General features: G+C 41.6%; 1 protein-coding gene across 9 annotated transcripts in view; it reads left to right on the top strand.

The window, feature by feature from the left end:
• The window catches only part of LOC115179728 (nck-associated protein 5-like), a 166,449-nt gene that overhangs the window by 111,059 nt on the left and 33,855 nt on the right, over positions 1-21,535 (top strand). For 8 of the 9 annotated variants that reach the window (XM_029741424.1, XM_029741428.1, XM_029741422.1 and 5 more), the window contains 5 exons: positions 4,155-4,331; positions 9,906-9,974; positions 12,314-12,352; positions 12,619-12,738; positions 20,618-20,749. In XM_029741424.1, coding sequence (XP_029597284.1) covers positions 4,155-4,331; positions 9,906-9,974; positions 12,314-12,352; positions 12,619-12,738; positions 20,618-20,749 — 537 coding nt within the window. The remainder of the gene's footprint in view (positions 1-4,154; positions 4,332-9,905; positions 9,975-12,313; positions 12,353-12,618; positions 12,739-20,617; positions 20,750-21,535) is intronic. The other variant, XM_029741423.1, reaches the window with a different exon arrangement.

Here is a 21,535-nt window from a genome sequence, read left to right as displayed (position 1 = left end):
ATAAGTACGCAAGTATAAACACCATGCGACCACGCAGCCTTCATACTGCTCAGGAAGAAGACGCTTTCTGTCTCCTAGAGATTAACGTACTTTGGTGCGAAAAGTGCAAATCAATCCCAGAGCAACAGCAAGGGACCTTGTGAAGATGCTGGAGGAAACAGGTGCAAAAGTATCTATATCCACAGTAAAACAAGTCCTATATCGACATAACCTGAAAGGCCGCTCAGCAAGGAAGAAGCCACTGCTCCAAAACCGCCATAAAAAAGCCAGACTATGGTTTGCAACTGCACATGGGGACAAAGATCGTACTTTTTGGAGAAATGTCCTCTGGTCTGATGAAACAAAAATATAACTGTTTGGCCATAATGACCATCGTTATGTTTGGAGGAAAAAGGGGGAGGTTTGCAAGCCGAAGAACACCATCCCAACCGTGAAGCATGGGGGTGGCAGCATCATGTTGTGGTGGTGCTTTGCTGCAGGAAGGACTGGTGCACTTCACAAAATAGATGGCATCATGAGGCAGTAAAATGATGTGGATATATTGAAGCAACATCTCAAGACATCAGTCAGGAAGTTAAAGCTTGGTCGCAAATGGGTCTTCCAAATGGACAATGACCCCAAGCATACTTCCAAAGTTGTGGCAAAATGGCTGAAGGACAACAAAGCCAAGGTATTGGAGTGACCATCACAAAGCCCTGACCTCAATCCTTTTGAAAATTTGTGGACAGAACTGAAAAAGTGTGTGCGAGCAAGGAGGCCTACAAACCTGACTCAGTTACAACAGCTCTGTCAGGAGGAATGGGCCAAAATTCACCCAACTTATTGTGGGAAGCTTGTAGAAGGCTTCCGAAATGTTTAACCCAAGTTAAACAATTTAAAGGCAATGCTACCAAATACTAATTAAGTGTATGTAAACTTCTGACCCACTGGGAATGTGATGAAAGAAATAAAATATGAAATAAATCATTCTCTCTACTATTATTCTGACATTTCACATTCTTAAAATAAAGTGGTGATCCTAACTGACCTAAAACAGGGAATTATTACTAGGATTAAATGTCAGGAATTGTGAAAAACTGAGTTTAAATGTATTCGGCTAAAGTGTATGTAAACTTCCGACTTCAACTGTATATATATATATATATATATATTTTAAATATACATTACCGTTCAAAAGTTTGGGTTCACTTAGAAATGTCCTTGTTTTTGAAAGAAAAGCAAATTTTTTGTCCATTAAAGTAACATCAAATTGATCAGAAATACAGTGTAGACATTGTTAATGTTGTAAATGACTATTGTAGCTGGAAACAGCTGATTTTTTTATGGAATATCTACGTAGGCATACAGAGGCCCATTATCAGCAACCATCACTCCTGTGTTCCAAAGGAATGTTGATAGCTAATCCAAGTTTATCATTTTAAAAGGCTAATTGATCATCAGAAAACCTTTTTGCTATTTTGTTAGCACATCTGAAAACTGTTGTGCTGATTTAAAGAAGTAACACATTTAAAATGTAATTTAGCTTCAACTTTTTCATTTCCAAATGTGTTAACATCAATTAAGCGAATTCCCCTAAGTGCAAATGCAAAACGTTACACGGACTTCTTAACTTCAGTGATGAATATGCTACGTCGTTATAAAGGATAAAGCCATTCATTAGTATGGTGGGCATGCTATGCCTTTAGAAACCGATCATAAATGGTAATGTATAAAAAAAAATAGGCAGCAAGTGTAAAAAATGAGCGTCATAATGGGAAATGGAGGTATGGCGGTATACATTTCAATAAGGCTAATACATGCATTAGCTAGATTTATTGTGGGTTAACATAGGGAGTATAACTCTATGGCTGAATCCCCTATTCCTTATACAGAGCACCATTTTTGACCAGGGCCCATAGAGTATATATCACTAGGCATAACAGGAATAGGGTACCTTTTGCGATGCAGCCACTCTCTCAGCGGTGGACCATATTTCCACATAGTCAGATACCCTGTGGTTATTCAAATGATGGGTATTATACAGAATAATAGCAGCCCCAGAATTAATCAACCTGAGTGGATTACTTAAACATGAAATTAGAATCTGTCAACGTGTGCCAGTGGAGGGGATCGATTTCGCTCTAACGTGTGCCAGAGTGGGGGATTGATTTCGCTCTAACTTGTGTGAATGGATGCAGCAAACATACACATGTGGAGAGAAACATATGTTAGGTTACCGAGATGACTGTACCTACTGTGACCAGATGTTCAATCAGACATAACAGGGCTGTGGTAATAAGAACAAGCTCTCAATTAATGGTACCATTACTGGGGGAGAGATATGGGTCATATTCATTATGCACCAAACGAAAGAATACTCACTCAAACAGGCAGGGACGGCCTGAACTTGTACAATAAGAAATGCTTAAAACTTTTTACTACAGAGTGTCCAAATGAATACAACCCTGGTTTCAAAGTGCCTGCAAAACAAAATAATCAAACAAAGTCAAGATTGGGAACCACCGGCATGTTTTAGCCAAGATTGGAATAGTCCTTTAAAGTTCAAAGCAAACGTAATGCTAGTGGTTGCCAAGGACAGCATTTCCAATTCATGTTCAGGAGGGAGGGACGACTTGATTTGGATGCATTTGGATATGGCGACGCTAGCAAGGACTCAACCTCATCTATCAATGTCTCCAGCCATGGCTGTCTGCGTCCGTCTCGCTACCGTGAAAGCCTATCATCAGACTTGACAATTAACTGTCAAGGGGGGAAGAGAAGGTTTGAATGAAAAATTGAACAAAGGTGCACAGGTGTACATCAGGCGATAACAACAAAAGGCTTTGGTGAGATTTTAAGGGAAAAATTGGGGGGGAAAGTCCATTTACTTGCATTGCAAAGTTCATTGGCTGGCTATAGGCATGTGTTGAGGTTTACACGACATCTAACTCCCAGCTCAACTGTAGTTTCATCCCTCTCTGGTCCTTGATCAGATTTGTAATAGTATGGAGATAAGAGTGTTTGTGAAATGGATGTTGCAAATTAAAGGGCTGTGACCTCAAATCGGAATAAGGCATGCATGTTGAGTATTTAAAGGTGTCTCAATCTCTCCTTTTGAAATGTACCTACATTTAGGATTCATGGCAACTATATCACCCCAGGAGCAGTGTGTGTGTGTGTGTGTTTTATTAAAGCACATTCAATGCATGAAGATAAATGCCCAGTTTAGTCCAGTGAGGATTAAGCGTTTCATATTATCGGCATATCACTTTGTTTTGGATACAGGAAATCCATCATAAATCCCCACTGGTAGGGTTTTTGTATTAAATTGTAAGGGAAATGGTGTTGGTTGTAAATAGAGTATATTAGTTTTAACGACAGCCTATGCTATGGTTTTCATATGTCTCAATATCACATACAAAACAAGGTGGTGTACTGATTTAAGACCAAAGTAGCATGATGTCATTTATTTCAATAGTCACATCAGAGTGAAAGAAAATCCCTCCTTGACTTCTAGGATAGTGTGAAAATACTTAGAATAATTGATAGGTGACACATGACATATCCTCCTTTACCAGTACTCTGTATCCTGTGTTGAATGTACAGTACCTAATTAGCTAGTCAATGTCAGGATGCTGTCTCGTCTGTGACTCTCTTGGTGAGCCATGCCCAGCGGGCCTGGGAATATCTCTCTCTCTCTGCCTTTCTCATCATTTTATTGTGTTCGCTTTTAATTTTCGCCTCTGTGCATTAGTGTCACAGCTGGAGACTGAGGCAGGGTGTGAAGGGGGGGAGAAAGAGGGGTGTGGTATCCTCTATCGGCAGACAAGACGGAGAGGTCTCAAGGTCACTGCCACTCTTTGGAAATACAAGTGAAACGCGGTTAGGGATTAGGGGATGTTTTGGAGTTGAATTGTGTTTTTTTTTTCTCTTTCCCTCTCTCTCTCTCCTCTCTGTTCTCTCTCCTTCTGTTTCTTTTTCTCTCCTTCTTTCTCGCTCTCTCCTTCTCTCTCTCTGCCTTTCTCTCCATTTCTCTTTTGCTCTCTCTCTCCATCGTCTTCTCTCTCTCTCTCTGCCTTTCTCTCCATTTCTCTTTTGCTCTCTCTCTCCATCGTCTTCTCTCTCTCTCTCTCTCTCTCTCTCTCTTTTTTTCTTTCCTCTTGTCTGTCTATCAGGATAAACTCTCGGAGGAGGTGCAGAAGACGCGTGACAGCTTGGAGCAGAACAGCAGCGGTGGCAGCCCACTGCCGTCTTCTGGAGAGCCTTTGCTGCCAGACATCGGCAGCGTCAGCCGAGCAGAAGAGTTTCAGGACCAAACAAAGCTCCTTCTGGAGCGTCTGCGCACCCTAGAGGTACAGTTCAAAACATGGCTCCGCCTCTCTTCTCTTCTCCTCCCTCGTCCGCTTCTCCCTCCGCGACCAGGCTCTCCTTCTTATGTTTGCAGTCTGGAGCATAATGGTCTTATCAAAGTCTTGTGCGCTCTGCTGTTTGAAGAGCAAAGCGCTCCACAGAGGGCTCAAGTTTTGGGACTTGGGCCTTTACAACGGTCTTTGTTCATTTCCATAGCGCTCCTCCACTGTTCCACTGTGTGTTCTGTTCTCAGCATTAGCAACAGTTGAGTCAGAAATCCATTTTGAGTAATCCTTCTGATTCTGATTGTTTCCGACCATACAGTATACCCACTAGACTGACACACCAGGCTTTCAGATCTCCTCGGCAATTAAAGGGGCTAAGTCTATTAAGACTTAATCGAATTACGCTCAGAGACCCACCTACTCATTTACGAAGTGGCCCTCGCTGATTCCGCGAGGGTCTGTGGCTAATGTTCAAATACTTTGAGCGTATGATAGAGCCCCTACCGGAGTGCCCGATGGGAAGGGTTTGGTTTTGCACTTTTGGGAATACTCCATTGGTCCCATTGCGGCCAGACAAGCTCAACCAAGCTCAATCAAATGCAGAGAAAGTATTCAAAAAAAACAAATAATACTACTTGAACCCAGGTCTTCTCCTCAGCCACTATGGACAGCTCAGACATGACAAAACGCTGCCAGAGATAATAAAGGACCCAAGAAACCGGCACGTTCTACAGACATTATTAACGGTGACACTAACTCCACGCTGACAGAAATTGCAGTTAAGGCTAATTACAACAAAATGCATTGTAATTGCTTGTTGCTTTATGGCTCCTCTATCACTGTATACGTTATCTTCCCTGCAGTCAAAGAAAATAATGGCTGGCCTGTCTCGTGATTTGTCAGAGGAAGCGTCCCGTATTACCCCAAAAAGCTACATTCTAAATTTATTTGCCGTTTTCTTCCATCCCGCTGCATCCGTGATGGATGCTCCTCCGGAAGAGAACCGGCTAAAACATTGGCGAGGCAATACATCACTGGCCTTTGTTATGTGTAAACGGTGGTGACACTAAGTAAGGGCGCCCATTTCTATTTCCCCACCACCAGCCCAGCCCAACTGATATTGTTCATTACCAATGGTGGGCATGCCATGCCTTTATAAATGGTGCTTAGATTGAATCATTTTGAAAAAAAACATCTTGGAGGGGGAAAAAAACGGGGATTCTTTTCACAGATGCTTGAATGATCAGTTAGTGCTGCTACTCTAATTTATATTTTTTTACGGACCCAAAAAAACGCTAATGGAAGTAGCGTCGTTGACTGATTAGACATTTGGTCGAAGGACAAAATGAGTTGGGATTAATCTCGAGTGGACATAGGATGGAATACAAGTTACCGCTACAAATTATATACCTGTACCTAACTCATCCATTCCAGCTCAACTCTCAAAGCTTCTAGCTTTCCACATAAGTAAGTGTTGTAGAGACTCCATGGGAAGACAGAGCAAGCAAGTGACTGGGTCTTGGGTGACTGTCTGCAATTTGAGCAAGTGCGCATGCCCATTGCCCAGCTTTGTGCCCATGCAGCTTGGTTGGCACAGTTGGCAGCCGGGTGCCAGGGAAAGGAGGTCTGGTGTTCAGGCGTCACAGAAGGACAGCTGGCACTCTGGTCTCAGTGCAGGGCTGGCTCTAACTCCTGTTCAATTACAGGCAGAGTGAGAACTGACTGTGGTGCAGCCAGCTCTAGCCCTGTCCATACAATCCCTCCTCCCTTCTCCGCCCTCCTCACCCCAATTCAAACCTACTGTGAGCCAGAAGCAAAAACTCCTGCTGTCTATAACTCTGTTATCTAGCTAGTTACCTTCCATTGAAGTTTACAAGAAAAATACATCCATGATTCTAGAAAACCACTTCTCTAATCATGGGAACTCAGCAGGAGAAAACTACCTGGATGATCATGCATGTATTCTATTCTATAAAAAGCCATTTATAATGGCATGCATAATTGTTGCAAAATCTATGGCAACAGCAGTTGTAGTTGCTATGCTTTAATTGTAGCAGCTGTAGGAGCAATACATTGACAGGATGTGCTAATATGAATACATGTTCATTATGTGATTTAGTTGCTCTTTTCATCCCCAATCAATCAATCAATCAATCATCCTGAACATTTTTTTTCTGACATGGGACATTTATTTAGTTTAGCATTTGTTGATAACGCATCGCAGCCGAGCACTGCATTCATTCACAGTAATATTGATTATGCACTGTGGCTGTACAAAATATTATTTTTCAACTAGGCTACTTTTTTTCCTCCCAGGTTCAAATAATATTTGTATTGTTAGATTATGTCTGCAATGTCAGACATTCTCCATGATGTTGTGCAATACAAGATGGCAAATGAGCACTATAACGAAAGTATTTCAAATGCTTTTAATGCAAGCAGAAAATGTTCAGCATTCATCATGGATGCTTTTTAATGTGTGTTTATCAGGTACTGATAGGCTCAGTTTGATGGAAGAAAACATATTTTTCCACATATTCCCAAATCAACAATATTGTCAATACAGCACGTCACTTCTCCTTTCTCCGACCCCTTGTTCCATAGAGAAATATGATTCAACCTGTTACTACCAACACAAAGAATATGATAAGAACATCAGAAAACATGCTTATTGTCGAGTGCTGTCTTCGTATTCACCGTCATAAATTAGCCAAGGCGCAGCGTGCCGGTAGTTCCACATATTTTATTTGTGAACTGGAACAAAACAATAAACAGGTGAAACTGAAACAAACGTGACGTTCTGGGGCTGCTCACACACAGCTGCACAAAAACAAGATCCCACGAAAACACAGGGAAAAACAGGCTGCCTAAGTATTGCTCCCAATCAGAGACAACAATAGACAGCTGCCTCTGATTGGAAACCTTACCCGGCCAAAACATAGAAAACAAAACATAGAATGCCCACCCACCTATCACACCCTGACCTAACTAAACAGAGAAAACACAGCTCTCCTAGTGTCATAAGCGTCGTAATGATCGGACCAAACTGCAGCAGGGATGTGAATCATCTTCTTGATTTATTAAAGAAATGAACACTGAACAAAAGAACGACGAAAAACAGTCCTGTACGGTACTAAGACTATACATGGAACAACCACCCACAAAACACAAGACAAAAACCCCTACTTAAATATGGCCTCCAATTAAAGTCAACGAAGGACAGCTGCCTCCAATTGAAGGCCAAACCAAAACCCTGAACATAGAAATAGACTATCTAGAAATAGAAACATAGAAATACATGACATAGAACAGTACCCAAAAACCCAACAACACAAAACAAACGCACTCCTGCCACGTCCTGACCAACTACAATAACAAAATGACCCCTTTACTGGTCAGGACGTGACACCTAGGTCAGAGCGTAACACTTATATGCAACCTTTGGGTAAATATTTACTTTCACTAGGAGCTGTTACTTTACTAATATTAATAAGTAATAATACAAGAAAAAAAATGTGTAAAGGGCTTTTCATGTACATCTCAAAGTTGCTAATTTGTTATAGCCCTGTGCCATTTCGATTAAGGCAGTGGAATATGTTAGGTGGAATTATTTAGCCTGGGTTTTAATCAAAGGCTGGCTGTTTGTACTAAAGGGCATGTGGCGAGTTAGGCGAGCTAGCCGGAGCGAATGTTGACAGCTTCTAATATGGCCTGCCCGGCCCATTTGACAAACTAGAAACAGAGGAGATCAATAGCCCCTCTCGATTAAAAGGTGAAGCAATATTCACCCCCCCCCCCCCTAAAACAAGGACATATTCACATTAGCCCTTTCTAGCCCATTCTACCTAACTTCTTACTTGTACCTTTTAAAGTTCAGGACCATAACTTCCATCCCCTTGACCTTTCATTGCGAAATACTTCTGCAGGTTTTTATTAGTTTGCCCCGGTCTTATGGTTGACACCTGACCTTTTCCACCTCCGGCGAATCCTCTCTTGTTTTTATCTTGTTCTCTGGCAGTGTAGTCTTGTGCTACAAAACACAGATATGATTTGTTGCATCAATAGTTTTTCATATGAAAACAGAATGGAGAGACTACAAATACCTTCGGCATTATTTTCATTGGCCACATATTCAGTATCATTTCACATCTACACTGAACAAAAATATAAATGCAACATGTAAAGTGTTGGTCCAATGTTTCATGAGCTGAAATAAAAGATCCCAGATATTTTCCATACACACAAAAAGCTTATTTCTCTCAAATGCACAAATTAGTTTACATGCCTGTTAGTGAGCATTTCTCCTTTGCCAAGATAATCCATCCACCTGACAGGTGTGGCATATCAAGAAGCTGATTAAACAGCATTATCATTGCACAGGTGCACCTTGTGCTTGGGACAATAAAAGGCCACTCTAAAATGTGCAGTTTTGTCACACAACACAATGCCATAGAAGTCTCAAGATTTGAGGGAGCGTGCAATTGGCATGCTGACTGCGGGAATGTCCACCAGAGCTGTTGCCAGAGAATTGAATATTCATTTCTCTACCATAAGCCGCCTCCAACTTCGCTTTAGAGAATTTTGCAGTTTGTCCAACCGGCTTTACATCTGCAGACCACTTGTGTGGGCGAGCGGTTTGCTGATGTCAATGTTGTGAACAGAGTGCCCCATGGTGGTGGTGGGGTTAGGGTGTGGTCAGGCATAAGCTACGGACAACGAGGACAATTGCATTTTATCGATGGCAATTTGAATGCACAGAGCAACCGTGACGAGATCCTGAGGCCCATTGTCGTGCCATTCATCCGCCGCCTTCACCTCCTGTTTCAGCATGATAATGCATGGCCCCATGTTGCAAGGATCTGTACAACTGAAAATGTCCCAGTTCTTCCATGGCCTGCATACTCAACAGACATGTCACCCGTTGAGCATGTTTGAGCATGTTTGGGCATGTTTGGGATGCTCTGGATCAACGTGTACGACAGCGTGTTCCAGTTCCCGCCAATACCCAGCAACTTCGCACAGCCATTGAAGAGGAGTGGGACAACATTCAACAGGCCATAATCAACAGCCTGATCAACTCTATGCGAAGGAGCTTTATCGCTCATCAAGAGGAAAATGGTGGTCACAACAGATACAGTACTGACTGGTTTTCTGATCTTTCTTTTTAAGGTATCTGTGACCAACAGATGCGTATCTGTATTCCCAGTCACGTGAAACCCATAGATTAGGGCCTAATGAATGTTTTTCAATTAACTGATTGCCTTATGTGGACTGTAACTCAGTAAAATCTTTGAAATTGTTGCATTTTGCATTTACATTTTGGTTCAGTGTATGTCAATCAGGGTAGATAATTACATGTTGATTGTTCTATAACCACCTGTGATTGTTTTAAATTGACTAGTAGGCACCGCTTGGTATTTCTTTATATACTACTTGAATTACTTTAACTCTTCCTTCATTACTGTTTGGTAAATGACTCATAAACCAATCTGATGCATACAAACTTGCTTTTAACGACAAGCTCTCAGTGGATTTCAGTTATCACTAAGTGTGTTTTATTTCGCTGTACAGGAGGAAAACTCAGCATTGGTCATGGAGAATGAGAGCCAGAGGGAGCAGTATGAGCACTGTCTGGATGAGGTGAGTAGTCCACGCCTCACTCTATTCACCCAGCCCTCAACCTCAGTGAGGGAATTCTATTTTTCACCACACTAATGATAGCCTACATCTCAAGAACAAGTGTTATTTCTTCCCTATTCTTTCCTATTCCGTGACTTATTATGAGTTGTATTCTTTTCTATTTAACTTTAGCGACTTTCTTTAAGATCTTACGGATAGTACTGATCAAACAGGTTACAATTACTGCACTATTTTCTAGTATCTTTCTCTAACTTTACCGACTTCCTTTGAGATTTTTCTCAATGCACAATTTTCATGCTCTCAAATTCCATCAATGCAATTCCAAAGTAATTCCTCTCCAAAAGGAAATGTGATTATGGAGGAAGAGAGGTACTTGGCGTTCCGAAGGCGAACTGTGTTGTGGGAGAAGCTGGGTAAATGGTGGCCTGAGGGAGCCGGATGACAACAATTAATGAGCTTGTCGGCTAGGACCGCACGCTGAGTCACCCTGAGGGAAGGCTGGAGGCCCACGGGTGCCAGAAGGGACAGACTGGTCTAATACACGGTGGTGCCAGCTACTGGGGCTCATATGACCTGAGATCTGGGCTCTGGTGCCAGAGGGAGTGGGGGGTGGGGAGGGGGGGAAACGTAGATTGACGGTGGGACAGAGAAAGCGAGAGAATGAAAGAAAAGGATAAAGAAAGAGGGAGAAAGGGATAGAGAGATAAAAGGAGAGTTAACAATACTTTAGCTGTGTTTTTAACAGTCCAACCATGGCATGCAATTGCTTTGCAATGCTCCAAGCATACTGTATGAAACTCCTCACCGTGCTGCAGCCTTGGAGGCTAATGCCTGGGGTGGGCCCAGACCAAATCCCTTTTCCACTTCCCTGACCTCAAAAAGCCAGGGCTGTGCTGCTCTGTTGTCTGGTCTGGTGTTGTGTTGCCCTCTGTAGTCGCTCAAGACGAGAGCTAGCTCACTAATGAGCATGTTGTGATGCGGAAATCTCCACAGCTCTAACAACTCTGCCGATGGGCTCAGGGCATTTGGAAACTGTAGAGAACGCTGGGCTTGTTTAGTAATGATACATTTTTTAAATAAAAAGATTGTGGATTATTATCTCTACATGGGCAGAGGGGTGGTTGTTTGGTATGCTATTTGGGCTGGCCACTCATGTTAGTTGTTAAAATGATATTTTTTTAATATATTTATTTTCTTCCCACTTAGTAAACGTGCAAATGTCATGCTATTGAAAGGCTGGTAAAAGGAGTTATGCCACATTTGGCAATGCATCAGATGTAAGGGACTGTTATGCCGCACTTCATGTAGTATGACTTGAACTATGAATGCTCTATAAAACCTTAAATAGTTGTTTTATTTATCAGTTGTTGTAATTTAGATTGTAACTTGAAGATCATGAAATATTCTTTGAATTAGTGCCCTTCAGTTTTACAGGAGCAGCTCTGTATCAACCCCCACAGGGCTCCATCACTTCGTCATATTTACTCCATCTCCCCTTATTCAACAGCGGGAGAGAGGACACCTCTGAGAAAAAACCAGTGCGTGGTTACAGTGAATTAACGAGCAATCAATGGGCTGTAATCAGAGTCGGAGTCGATGGGGCTTTGTGGTCTAAACTCGGAAGAGTGGTAGGGGTGTGAGGCACTCTGCGGGCAAAGCCCAGGCACAACAGTACTTTAGCCCGCCACTTCTTCTCTCCGACTGCCCGCTATGTCGCAAATGACACCCTATTCCCTGTATAGTGCGCTACTTTTGAGCAGGGCCCATAGGGTCAAGTAGTGCAGTATATAAGGGATAGGGTGCCATTCAGGACACAACCCCTACTCTCCAAGCCACTATATCAGCCCTGACACTGCTGTCAATACAGGATCAACAGAAGACAATTAAACATCATGAAGACATGCAGCCCGTCTGGCTCCAATCTGTTCTGCTTCGCCGGGCCGCTACTGGCCTTCTCTGCCACCCTGCGTCAGATTTATGATGATTGGACCCCTTAGGAATCAACACACTCCTCCAAGGGAAGGCAGACGGGGTGACAATGCTGTAATGTATTGGGACATCATGTTCACTAAAGCCTGTAATCATTTTGATAAGCGGTCGGAGGAACTTGTGTGTTAAATGTCGTTGGAGGAATTGAAGGAAGTGAGAGAGTGCAGCGTCGGCATGCACAGGGCAGGGGCAGTTTAGAGTTGAGGTCGTGGGTCAACTGGAGACTCTTTCTTTCTTTCTTTCTCGCTCATCTTTCTCACCCATAACAGCCACCATATTATGGTCAGTCACTAAACAGCTTGCATGAAACGTTTGGATAATTCTTGTTTCTTTTTTTCACTCTGTTTTAGGTCGCCAATCAAGTTGTGCAGGCACTACTCACCCAAAAGGTAGGAGTCTGGTTTCCATAGCAACTGTGTTATCAAAATGTCTCAGAATTATACTATTATTAGATCCAATGATGTTGTTAGACATGTATGCAATACAGTAGCTCAAAACTTAATCTTATCATTCACTTTTTTTGTTGTTGACACTTCTCATTATCTCGTGCTAACTAATCAACTTTTATGGTGTCCATATTAGGACAGTCATACATCACTAGAAGTTCTCACCTCTGTCTGTAATAACGCTCTCTCTGTTGTTCTTCCCCATGCAGGATCTGAGGGAGGAGTGTCTGAAGTTGAGGACCAGAGTGTTTGACCTGGAGCAACAAAACCGGACCATGAGTGTCCTCTTCCAACAGCGAGTCCGACCCGCATCAGACCTGCTCCTGCAGGTAGGGACCTGTCCACTCATCTAGTCCCAGAAATACTATAGAACCTTATTGTCCCAGAACCATTATAAAACCTCATTGTCCCAGAACCACTATAGAACCTCATTGTCCCGGAACCACTATAGAACCTCATTTTCCCGGGACCACTGTAGAACCTCATTGTCCCAGAACCACAATAGAACATCATTGTCCCAGAACCACAATAGAACATCATTCTACCAGAACCACTATAAAACCTCATTGTCCCAGAACCACTATAAAAACCTAATTGTCCCAGAAGTAATATAGAACCACATTGTCCCAGAACCATATAGAACTTCATAACCCCAGAACCACTATAGCACCTCATTGTCCCAGAACCACGATAAAACTTCATTACCCCAGAACCACTATAGCACCTCATTGTCCCAGAACCACAATAGAACTTCATTACCCCAGAACCACTATAGCACCTCATTGTCCCAGAACCACGATAGAACCTCACAGAGCAACTATTGACCATTACTCAGGGGTGCCTGACTGATGGAGTTGAAATAGCATTTCACTGCTATTAGTTTCTTGTATTCAATATTGTTGAAGGCAACAGTGTGGGTGTAAGGACAACTGTTCCAGTAGCATATTTGCTCACTTCAAACTTCTGAAGAGCAGCGATATTAGATCATCCATCTTTTTGTGATGGCGATGTGATCCTGAGTCCAGGGTCTGTGATATCATCATTGCTAAAAAACTATGTGCTCATGAACCATCCAGCCTCCACGGAGCTGCGGGGCTCAGACAAGATCATTTGAGAAAGTACCGAGACTCGCGTCATCCATCCTGGCTTCTCTCGGGGGACGGTAAACCTCTCAACTAAATTACCTCTAGCGCACCAGACCTTGTGGCACGTAACACAGACATAGATGCTAGAGAGAGGGGAGGGTATGTGTGTGTGCGCGCGTATGTGTATGTATTCTGCCGTGGGTAGGAATGCACACTTACTGTAACTCAGAAATCATTTACTCCAGTCACTGCAGAGAGACAGAGAGAGAAATATTGACAACCATGTCTGCTATAAAATGGCCGCATGGATTTTCCTTAATCTGATTTGCAGCTATGGCCGTCCAGCTCTCGTTACCTTACCTCCTCTCAGAGTGGAGGGTGGAGGCTCTCAGACTACCACAGGGTAAAGGAGGGAGATGTGGGGTGTGAGAGGGAGCTCAGGGGGGATGGGGGGTACAGGAGGCCTATAGAGGGCACAAACGGATAATGGACTCCTACTGGTCTTAATGAGAACATGTGGCTCAGAAAGGATGGATGAGAGGTGCTCAGGGGAGAGCTGAGTGCAGGTACTATGCAAGTCAACCCATCCAGCTACAGAAACAAAGAAAGTTATAGTTGAAGAATAACTTTTATTGTTGACAAAATCAGCCTCCAGCACACTGGTATTGTTGAATAGTCCACAAACCATTTTAATGGATCTCGTTTAAGCAATGTTTCGATCAATAGACCATCACGGTTTGTTCAGGTGTTGACAAAATTCGAAAGGATTATAAATGAGAATTGCAAAGCGAGCTGACGACAATCCTTTATCTACCTCAAGTTCAGGAGAGAGTATGCCCTCCGTCAGTCGCCCTCTGCTAGCAACTGATATGGACATATGGATAATTGAAAGTCACAGTCCACATTGTCCAGTGAAGGGTGCAATTTTGGCTGGGAGGGAGGCATTTTCGTCGTCCCAACAGATTGAGCCAAGCTGTGGATGCACTATTTTTGTCCCAACTAAACCAGGGCGTAGTTAAAGTGAAATGTGTAATTGTTTATTATCTGTTTGTAACTATTTAATCATATTTAGATTTAATAAACCAATATGTATGTTCTGGTTATATCCTACAAGAGTAAATGTTTGCATATTCAGTCTGTTCAGTAGAGCATTTGTGTTCAGTATACAACATGATCAACAAGACATTGACGAGAGCAATATACCGTAAATCTATTTGCTTGTGTAGCAGGAGCCTCTGTCTCTGCCCCAAATGGTATCCTATTCCCTATATAGTGCACTACTTTTTTTTACCAGAACCCATAGCGCTCTGGTCAAAAGAAGTGCACTATTTAGAAAATAGGGTACCATTTGGGACAGAAATGGCTTTTCACGAGGGAGTATGAGGATTTGTAGCAAGACATTTCTTTCAGCGGTGAGGAAGTGAGATTTTATTGTGAAGGAGGCGGAGAGATTTTAAAGATTTATGTCCAACTTAATGTCCAACCGATGTCTGCCAGCGCATTAAACAACAAGAAAATAATTGACACTTGTGTAAGCGATAGCTAAATCATACGTTATAGGATGCTCTTTTCTATTTTTACATGGATTCCTCAAACGGTCATTCATTTTATTGAAAAGCTCGTGATTCTTTCGTGGTCGTGGTTTTGTCGATATGTTTCAGGTTGTAAACCTTGTTTCTATTTCTGGGATTAGTTTCTCTATAAAGGTGGCTGTGACAACGACGACTAGTAATAGAAGTGCTGAACGAAGAGTATATGATTGATTGATTGAGTCAATTAAAACATGGGTTGAAATCAGTTCCCCTGCTAGTTATTGTGGATCATTTCTCTTGAAGTAGCCAAATATTTTGCCCTCTAAAATGGCTGCAGGTAACCTTCTCTTTTTATTCATATTTATTTTTATTTTTTATTTAACCTTTATTTAACTAGGCAAGTTAGTGGTTTGCATGAATTACCTTTATACCATAACCTACCATAAAATAGTAATTAGTGACAGTAGAACATATTAATATTTCCTTTCAGTCAGAGGGTGGCAGGTGTTTGGCCGTTTTTTTATCACCCGCATTGGCATTTCATTTCTACTGTTCTGGGAGTCGGTAATTAAATGTGTTGTTGGCCCCTGGGGCCATCTTGAATTTCCCTGATAACGAATCACTGCTCTCTATTGAAATTGTGATTAGGAATACTGGGAATATGCTTGACCTGCTGTCACCTCATGTAATGTGGCATTTCACACGCTGCAAAGCTCTGTTTGCTGCAGTTCGGCCAGGTGTTTAGTAAGGTGTGTAAGTAGCGAATAATAATTCCCTCCTTCCACTTATACAGCCTTATCAAAAGTGACAGGCGAGTGGTAATTGAGTTGTCAATTATCCGTAAAAGTAGGTCCTGGTTGCCGTGGAAACTTCCCAGGCCCCTCCGGCAGGACCTAGTAGCTACGCAGTACCATTCAGTCATTTTTGCCTTCTGAATTTTGATGGGCTGTTGCACTATGGTTCCATTCAAAGTGTTGCCTTTGCTGGAGTTGTTAACTGGACTGCCTGCACAGTATTCCTATTCTGGTTAATTTCTCAGTGGAGTACGAGAGCCATGTTTTGTCTTAGCTTAGCCAATTCTCTGCAATATACGTTACCTGTATCCTCTGACTAAGGGAAGACCAAGCCTTGAGTGCAGAATCAAACGTAGATAAGGAAGGTAGTAACAGAGAAGGTGAGCTCCCTCAGTGTGCCTCCGTCCTTGGCTAGATCACACTTCCACGCGGTCGGGTACAGTGAGGTTAGCCCTAAGAGACACAGAGATGGGGGAGCTGTCCGCCCCCATGTCCCCTCTCCCTCTCCCCACCCCTCCCCATCAGAGACCTTGTGACACTATTGACTGAATCATTGATGACTGTGCTGAGGAGGTGTAATCCTGCACCCCTACGATAACATCAGCCCCCCTTCTCTTCTCCTGACACTCAACCACTCCCATCCCCCTGTGTGGACAGCCTATACCCTGGAGAGGAGCGATATGGCTTCAGAGAGGACTACATTTCTATTACGGGCTTTATGGTGAGAGAGATGCCATCTGGCATGTTAAGTCCACTGTAAAGGACAACCTGGACTGAGTCAGCTACAGGGGAAGAATTCTCATCTACATATAAACTTTAGGTCATAATGGCAAGTTAAGCAGTATTCAAGAAAATACTTGGTTTAGAACAAGCTGCAGTAGGTATATTTTGCCTCCGTTAATTCACAGTTATGTACATGATATGAATATGATATTCATATTCAACTACAAATAAGCAGAATGTGTTTTAAAACCTTTTCATTTAATTACTGTCACTTACCTTTAATTCTACATTTTTAAGTCTTTGCATAAATGTGTAAGCAATAAACAGGAATATATTTTATATAAACATTTGATTATGCCTAACAAACTAATTTAAAACTATTAAGCATCAAATGCGCATGAACTGTGCAAAATAATTATTAAATCAAATTGATTCGAGGCTCAACATGCTGTTTATGTACTGTACTTCATTCCCATTTAATCCAGTTTAAACAGCTCTATCATTATTTCTATTTTTCATAAGTTAACTCACAATGGAGAACAAGAGAGCACATTGCGTCTAATCCTTTTCCACATCCCCATCGATCACGACCACTCTGGACCAAATTGACTTCGGCCAAGTTATAAAATATGGAGCATTCCACCGAGATGACCTCAAGGTTCAGAATTTCCAGAAAATAGTCAACCTAGCCTATCTGCTGTGAAAGAGTATTGATGCCATGTCCCTCCAGGTCCCTGCTAGCAAACAATATGCTGTACAGTACTAGAGAACAAGACAAGATGTAATGAGAGCATTACACGGTCATCATTTATGAAAATAAAATATATACTGTCAAAATTGAGTATATTAATTTAAACAATTAAACAATGTTTTCTCCAGTTGCTGCAGATATACAACACTGCACGATGGGTCGAGCAATTTCAACTCAATTGAAATTTCACACACAAACACAGTTTTTATTCTTCTAACCTCATGGAGACATAAAATGTATTTCCATTCAGAATCCTATTTTCCCTTAACCCTTACCCTAATTGTAACCCTAACTCTAAACCTAAGCTTAAAATAACCTTTGTCCTCATTGGGACATGGGTAATGTCCCCACTAGGGAGAATTTTCCTCGTTTTACTATCCTTGTGGGAACTTAATGGGATTGTAGATCCCCACAAGGTTAAAAGAAACAACCCACACAAACACATGCACATCAAAATACAAACCAATTACATTTACAAAAACCCATTGGAAATCAATATGATTTAATCCATTGGAATGTTGCCATTATAGCCTATCATCTTTTAAATGGTCTGCAGGATAGAGTCCCCTTAAACTCAGTCTAAATGGGGCTGAGATTACGGAAAGAAAAACAAGTGGGAGGATTAATTTGGCACTCTAGGGAGATAAAGGGATCATCTAAATGTGATTTAATTCAGATCTCCAGTTTACATCCATGTTCCCTTAAACTAGTTCCAATTTGCTCTAATTTGCACATATAAATGCATCTACAATTACCTTGGAACTATTTCTATCCATTCTCTGTGTTTCGCAGAGGGTGGCTCACACACAAGCAAGCCTTTGCAGCTTTTCAAACTTGATCGATACGAATGCGATGCATTGAGATTCGATGTCAAGTCAACCAAAACAAATGTGCTTGTATGTCCTTGGAAGTGTTTCTTTAGCCTAAGGGACAGCATATGTTGAAGATACATGTATTAGCTGGTGTTCTACTACTAAAGCCTCACTTCACATTGCATGACTTGTATTACAGCAGTGCAGCAGTCATCACAAATGTTACATAACATATTGAGTCTCATAAAGAAATAGACCTGTAGATACCTGGGAGGTCTATACTGCCCTACCAAGCAAAAAGGCAGTAACCTCTCATTTGGTCGAAAATTAGTTAATGTAATTTTTGCTACATTAAACACATGCTTAATCATGTGGACAAGTATTCTGCCTCTGTTGGGTTTTGGAGAAAATGGGGGTCATGTTAGCAGTAACAGCATAAAGTTACTGTGAAACCAAGGTAAATAAAAGCAATCTTTCTCAGTTCCACGCTGTGAGCAGTTACTGCCTTTTTGCTTGGTAAGGCAGTATAGGTATCTTTCCGGTGGCTTTGGTTAGTTGCTTTCAGTGAGATTGGGACTATTGATCCTCTGACAGTAGTCCATGGATGTTTTTGAACACAATGTTCAAGTGGCCATTGTCAATGCCCAAGGCTGGGTTTATGAAACAAAGGACTAGGATTGTTATCCCTCTCATCATGAATACATTTTTTCTTGGAGATTAAAAAGAAAACTGGTTACAAGGGGCTGTCATCCCAAGTAAAATGAATATGGCTTCCAGGAATATGGTTTCCACCATAGATATAAATACAATGCAATAGTGTATCTAACTCTATGGCTTTCACACTGCGTTTGCAGGAAGGCTTGTTAGCTTGAAGCCTCCAGGACCCCAGGGCTCGGCCGGTGTGTTGATCACTAGCACTGAGACTGATTTTATTACAAGCTTTTCGACTTATTGTCTGTCTCTCTGTTTCTTTGTTGGATCAGTAGTGAGCCGGTGTCTTCATTCCAAAGGCTATTTTCAGAAGGTCACCTCCTTACTGTAGCTCTGTCCCTGTTACTCAGTGTAACGGTAGATAGCACATACAAACTTTAGAATGGCAAAATCTTGCATCGGAATCTCACACTTAAACAGGTGGCAACATGGATGTTTGTATGAAATAATGGATAATGTGATACTATGGTTTGGCCTTGGGCAAGGAGTTTGAGATCAGTGCTTCCTGAATGACACAGCTGTGTAGCAGGGAGTTTACGAGGTGTGAAACTATTGTTTAATAAACATGTGTCCTCTGTGATTTAGTAGAGGAGTAGCTTTATACTCAAGGAGCCATCTGGGTAGTCTGAGTAGTAGAACAGAGATGATGTGAGGTAGAAATTACATTTCTATTGTTGTACTAAGAAATGGAGTAAACACATTTTAGGTTAGGCCTGTCATATTGTATACTCTCTCCCTGTCTTTTTTATTCAGATATACTTTATTTATGTTAAAGGTACATTGTGGGATATCGCCCGCATCTCCAACTAATGATGTCATGCAAATAATCCTTTTCATAACTTTCAAATGATTGGGATTAATTGTGGAGGACACTGAAGGAAGACTATAGATGGATTTAAGCTAATATACTATACACTAAAAGTTCCACGAGGTGAATCTCATCGCTGCAACGCCGGCAGCGTGAAATTCTTCTGGCGGTTATGTTCATCTAGAGTGGGCGTACACAGCACGGGAAGGAAAGTTAGTGCAGTGTACATGAATCTGGCAATTGTATTTCATTATCGAGATGGAGAAATTAAAATAGATATGAGCGCAGCAGAAAATATCCTCACACAACGAGTATTAAAGTTGCCTTTCGAGGGGAATGTGGCATAAATGGAGTGTTTTGTTGCAGCACGTTTGCCGTTAAGTAGATCCGAGCACAGGGAACTGGGCAGTAATTAGGTTGGAGGATTAATATATGAAAATGTAGTTGGTTTTGTATCCTTCCCCTGTGAACGGAAACCAACGAAAATAATGGATCGCAAAATACTGTTTGAATATGAATACAAAAATCGAAGGAATCCCTCGCTCCCCAATGCAATTATTTCCCATTCACATGAATTATTCTTAACAGATGACATTAATGGCATTGATTCTAATACTATTGAAGAGTGCCCTGCATAGATCTCAGTGGAGGGAGAAAGAGGTTTACTTTCAAGCCCTGGGAAAGTACGGCTGAACCAAAGCCTTTTTGAGACCTGCTCAAATGAGATTTTTTTTAGGGTTTTCGTTGTGAGATTTGAATGAAAATTATTAATATTTGATGGTAGACTTTCTATTGTATATTCATTAATCTACTACTGGAAAGATTTGATTGATACAGAACACCAATATGAAATGCAAAATAGCATGCAATATAATAGTTGTTTGTCACATTATTCTGTTCAGTTGAATGTGTTAAATGCCTCTATGTAGTTGATATATTTCTGTATGTAGTAGAGACATTCAGTAAGACCTTGTCCTTCCTTGTCCTTTCAGAAACTCCACTCTCGGATCATGGATTTGTCTGCCTCTGATCTCCTCCTGGAGCCGGAGAGGAGCAAAAGCTTCCTGCTATCCAGGAACACTGACTCTCCACCTCATGTACGATTGATGGAAAACAAACCAATGGCATGTTCTTTTCCTCCCAGCCTCACCCATATGTATTGTCCAGGCATCATAACTGACGTATAGCCCAGAGAAATCATCAGGGAGGATTAAAATACCAGATCTAACTATTTTGGGATTTGATCTGCTGTTCTCGGCAAGCCGAGTTGGCAGTATCACATTCTTAAAGGTATAAATCCTTGTCATATTACCAGAGGACCATCGATTGAGGCTCGTCTTCAGTAAAAAGGAGTCTGCGGGATAGTGTAGTAGATTAGTCATGTTATACATTATGTATTAAGGTCATAAAATGAATTCACTCTGGTCTTGTGTCCTTTTTCTCCGTAAGGACCCACCCTGATAAACCTTCATATATAGTATAGAAATGTGGCAAAAAATTAAGTGAAACATTGATAGTGTAATAATGTTGAAATCTGATAATGTATTTATGTGTTTGCGACAAGATAATGAGTTTGGGGAAAGAAGCCGCGAAAATGTGATATACAGATTTCCTGGGCCAATTAGTTCGCTTCCTATTATCTCTCTGACTGAACAGTTGATTAGAATTCTGAATCGACATTTGTTTGGACAGAATTGTGGAATAGGACTGATGCAGAAAACATCTGTTGGGGAGATTGCTTCTGAAAGTATGATGGATCATTTGCATCTCACTGGCTAATTATAGAGTTTGAAGCAGTAGCTATCGTAACACTTTACAAGAATACTGAAAACCCCAGAATGTCTCACACAAAAAATATCAGCCACTGGTAGTCTAACTTAAAACAGTCAACAGGTATGCAAAATAGACCG

Source organism: Salmo trutta, chromosome 39 (genome assembly GCF_901001165.1).
Source record: "Salmo trutta chromosome 39, fSalTru1.1, whole genome shotgun sequence".
NCBI classification, from domain to species: domain Eukaryota; kingdom Metazoa; phylum Chordata; class Actinopteri; order Salmoniformes; family Salmonidae; genus Salmo; species Salmo trutta.
The sequence above is the reverse complement of the archived record's forward strand: the minus strand, read 5'-3'. Positions and strand labels throughout refer to the sequence as shown.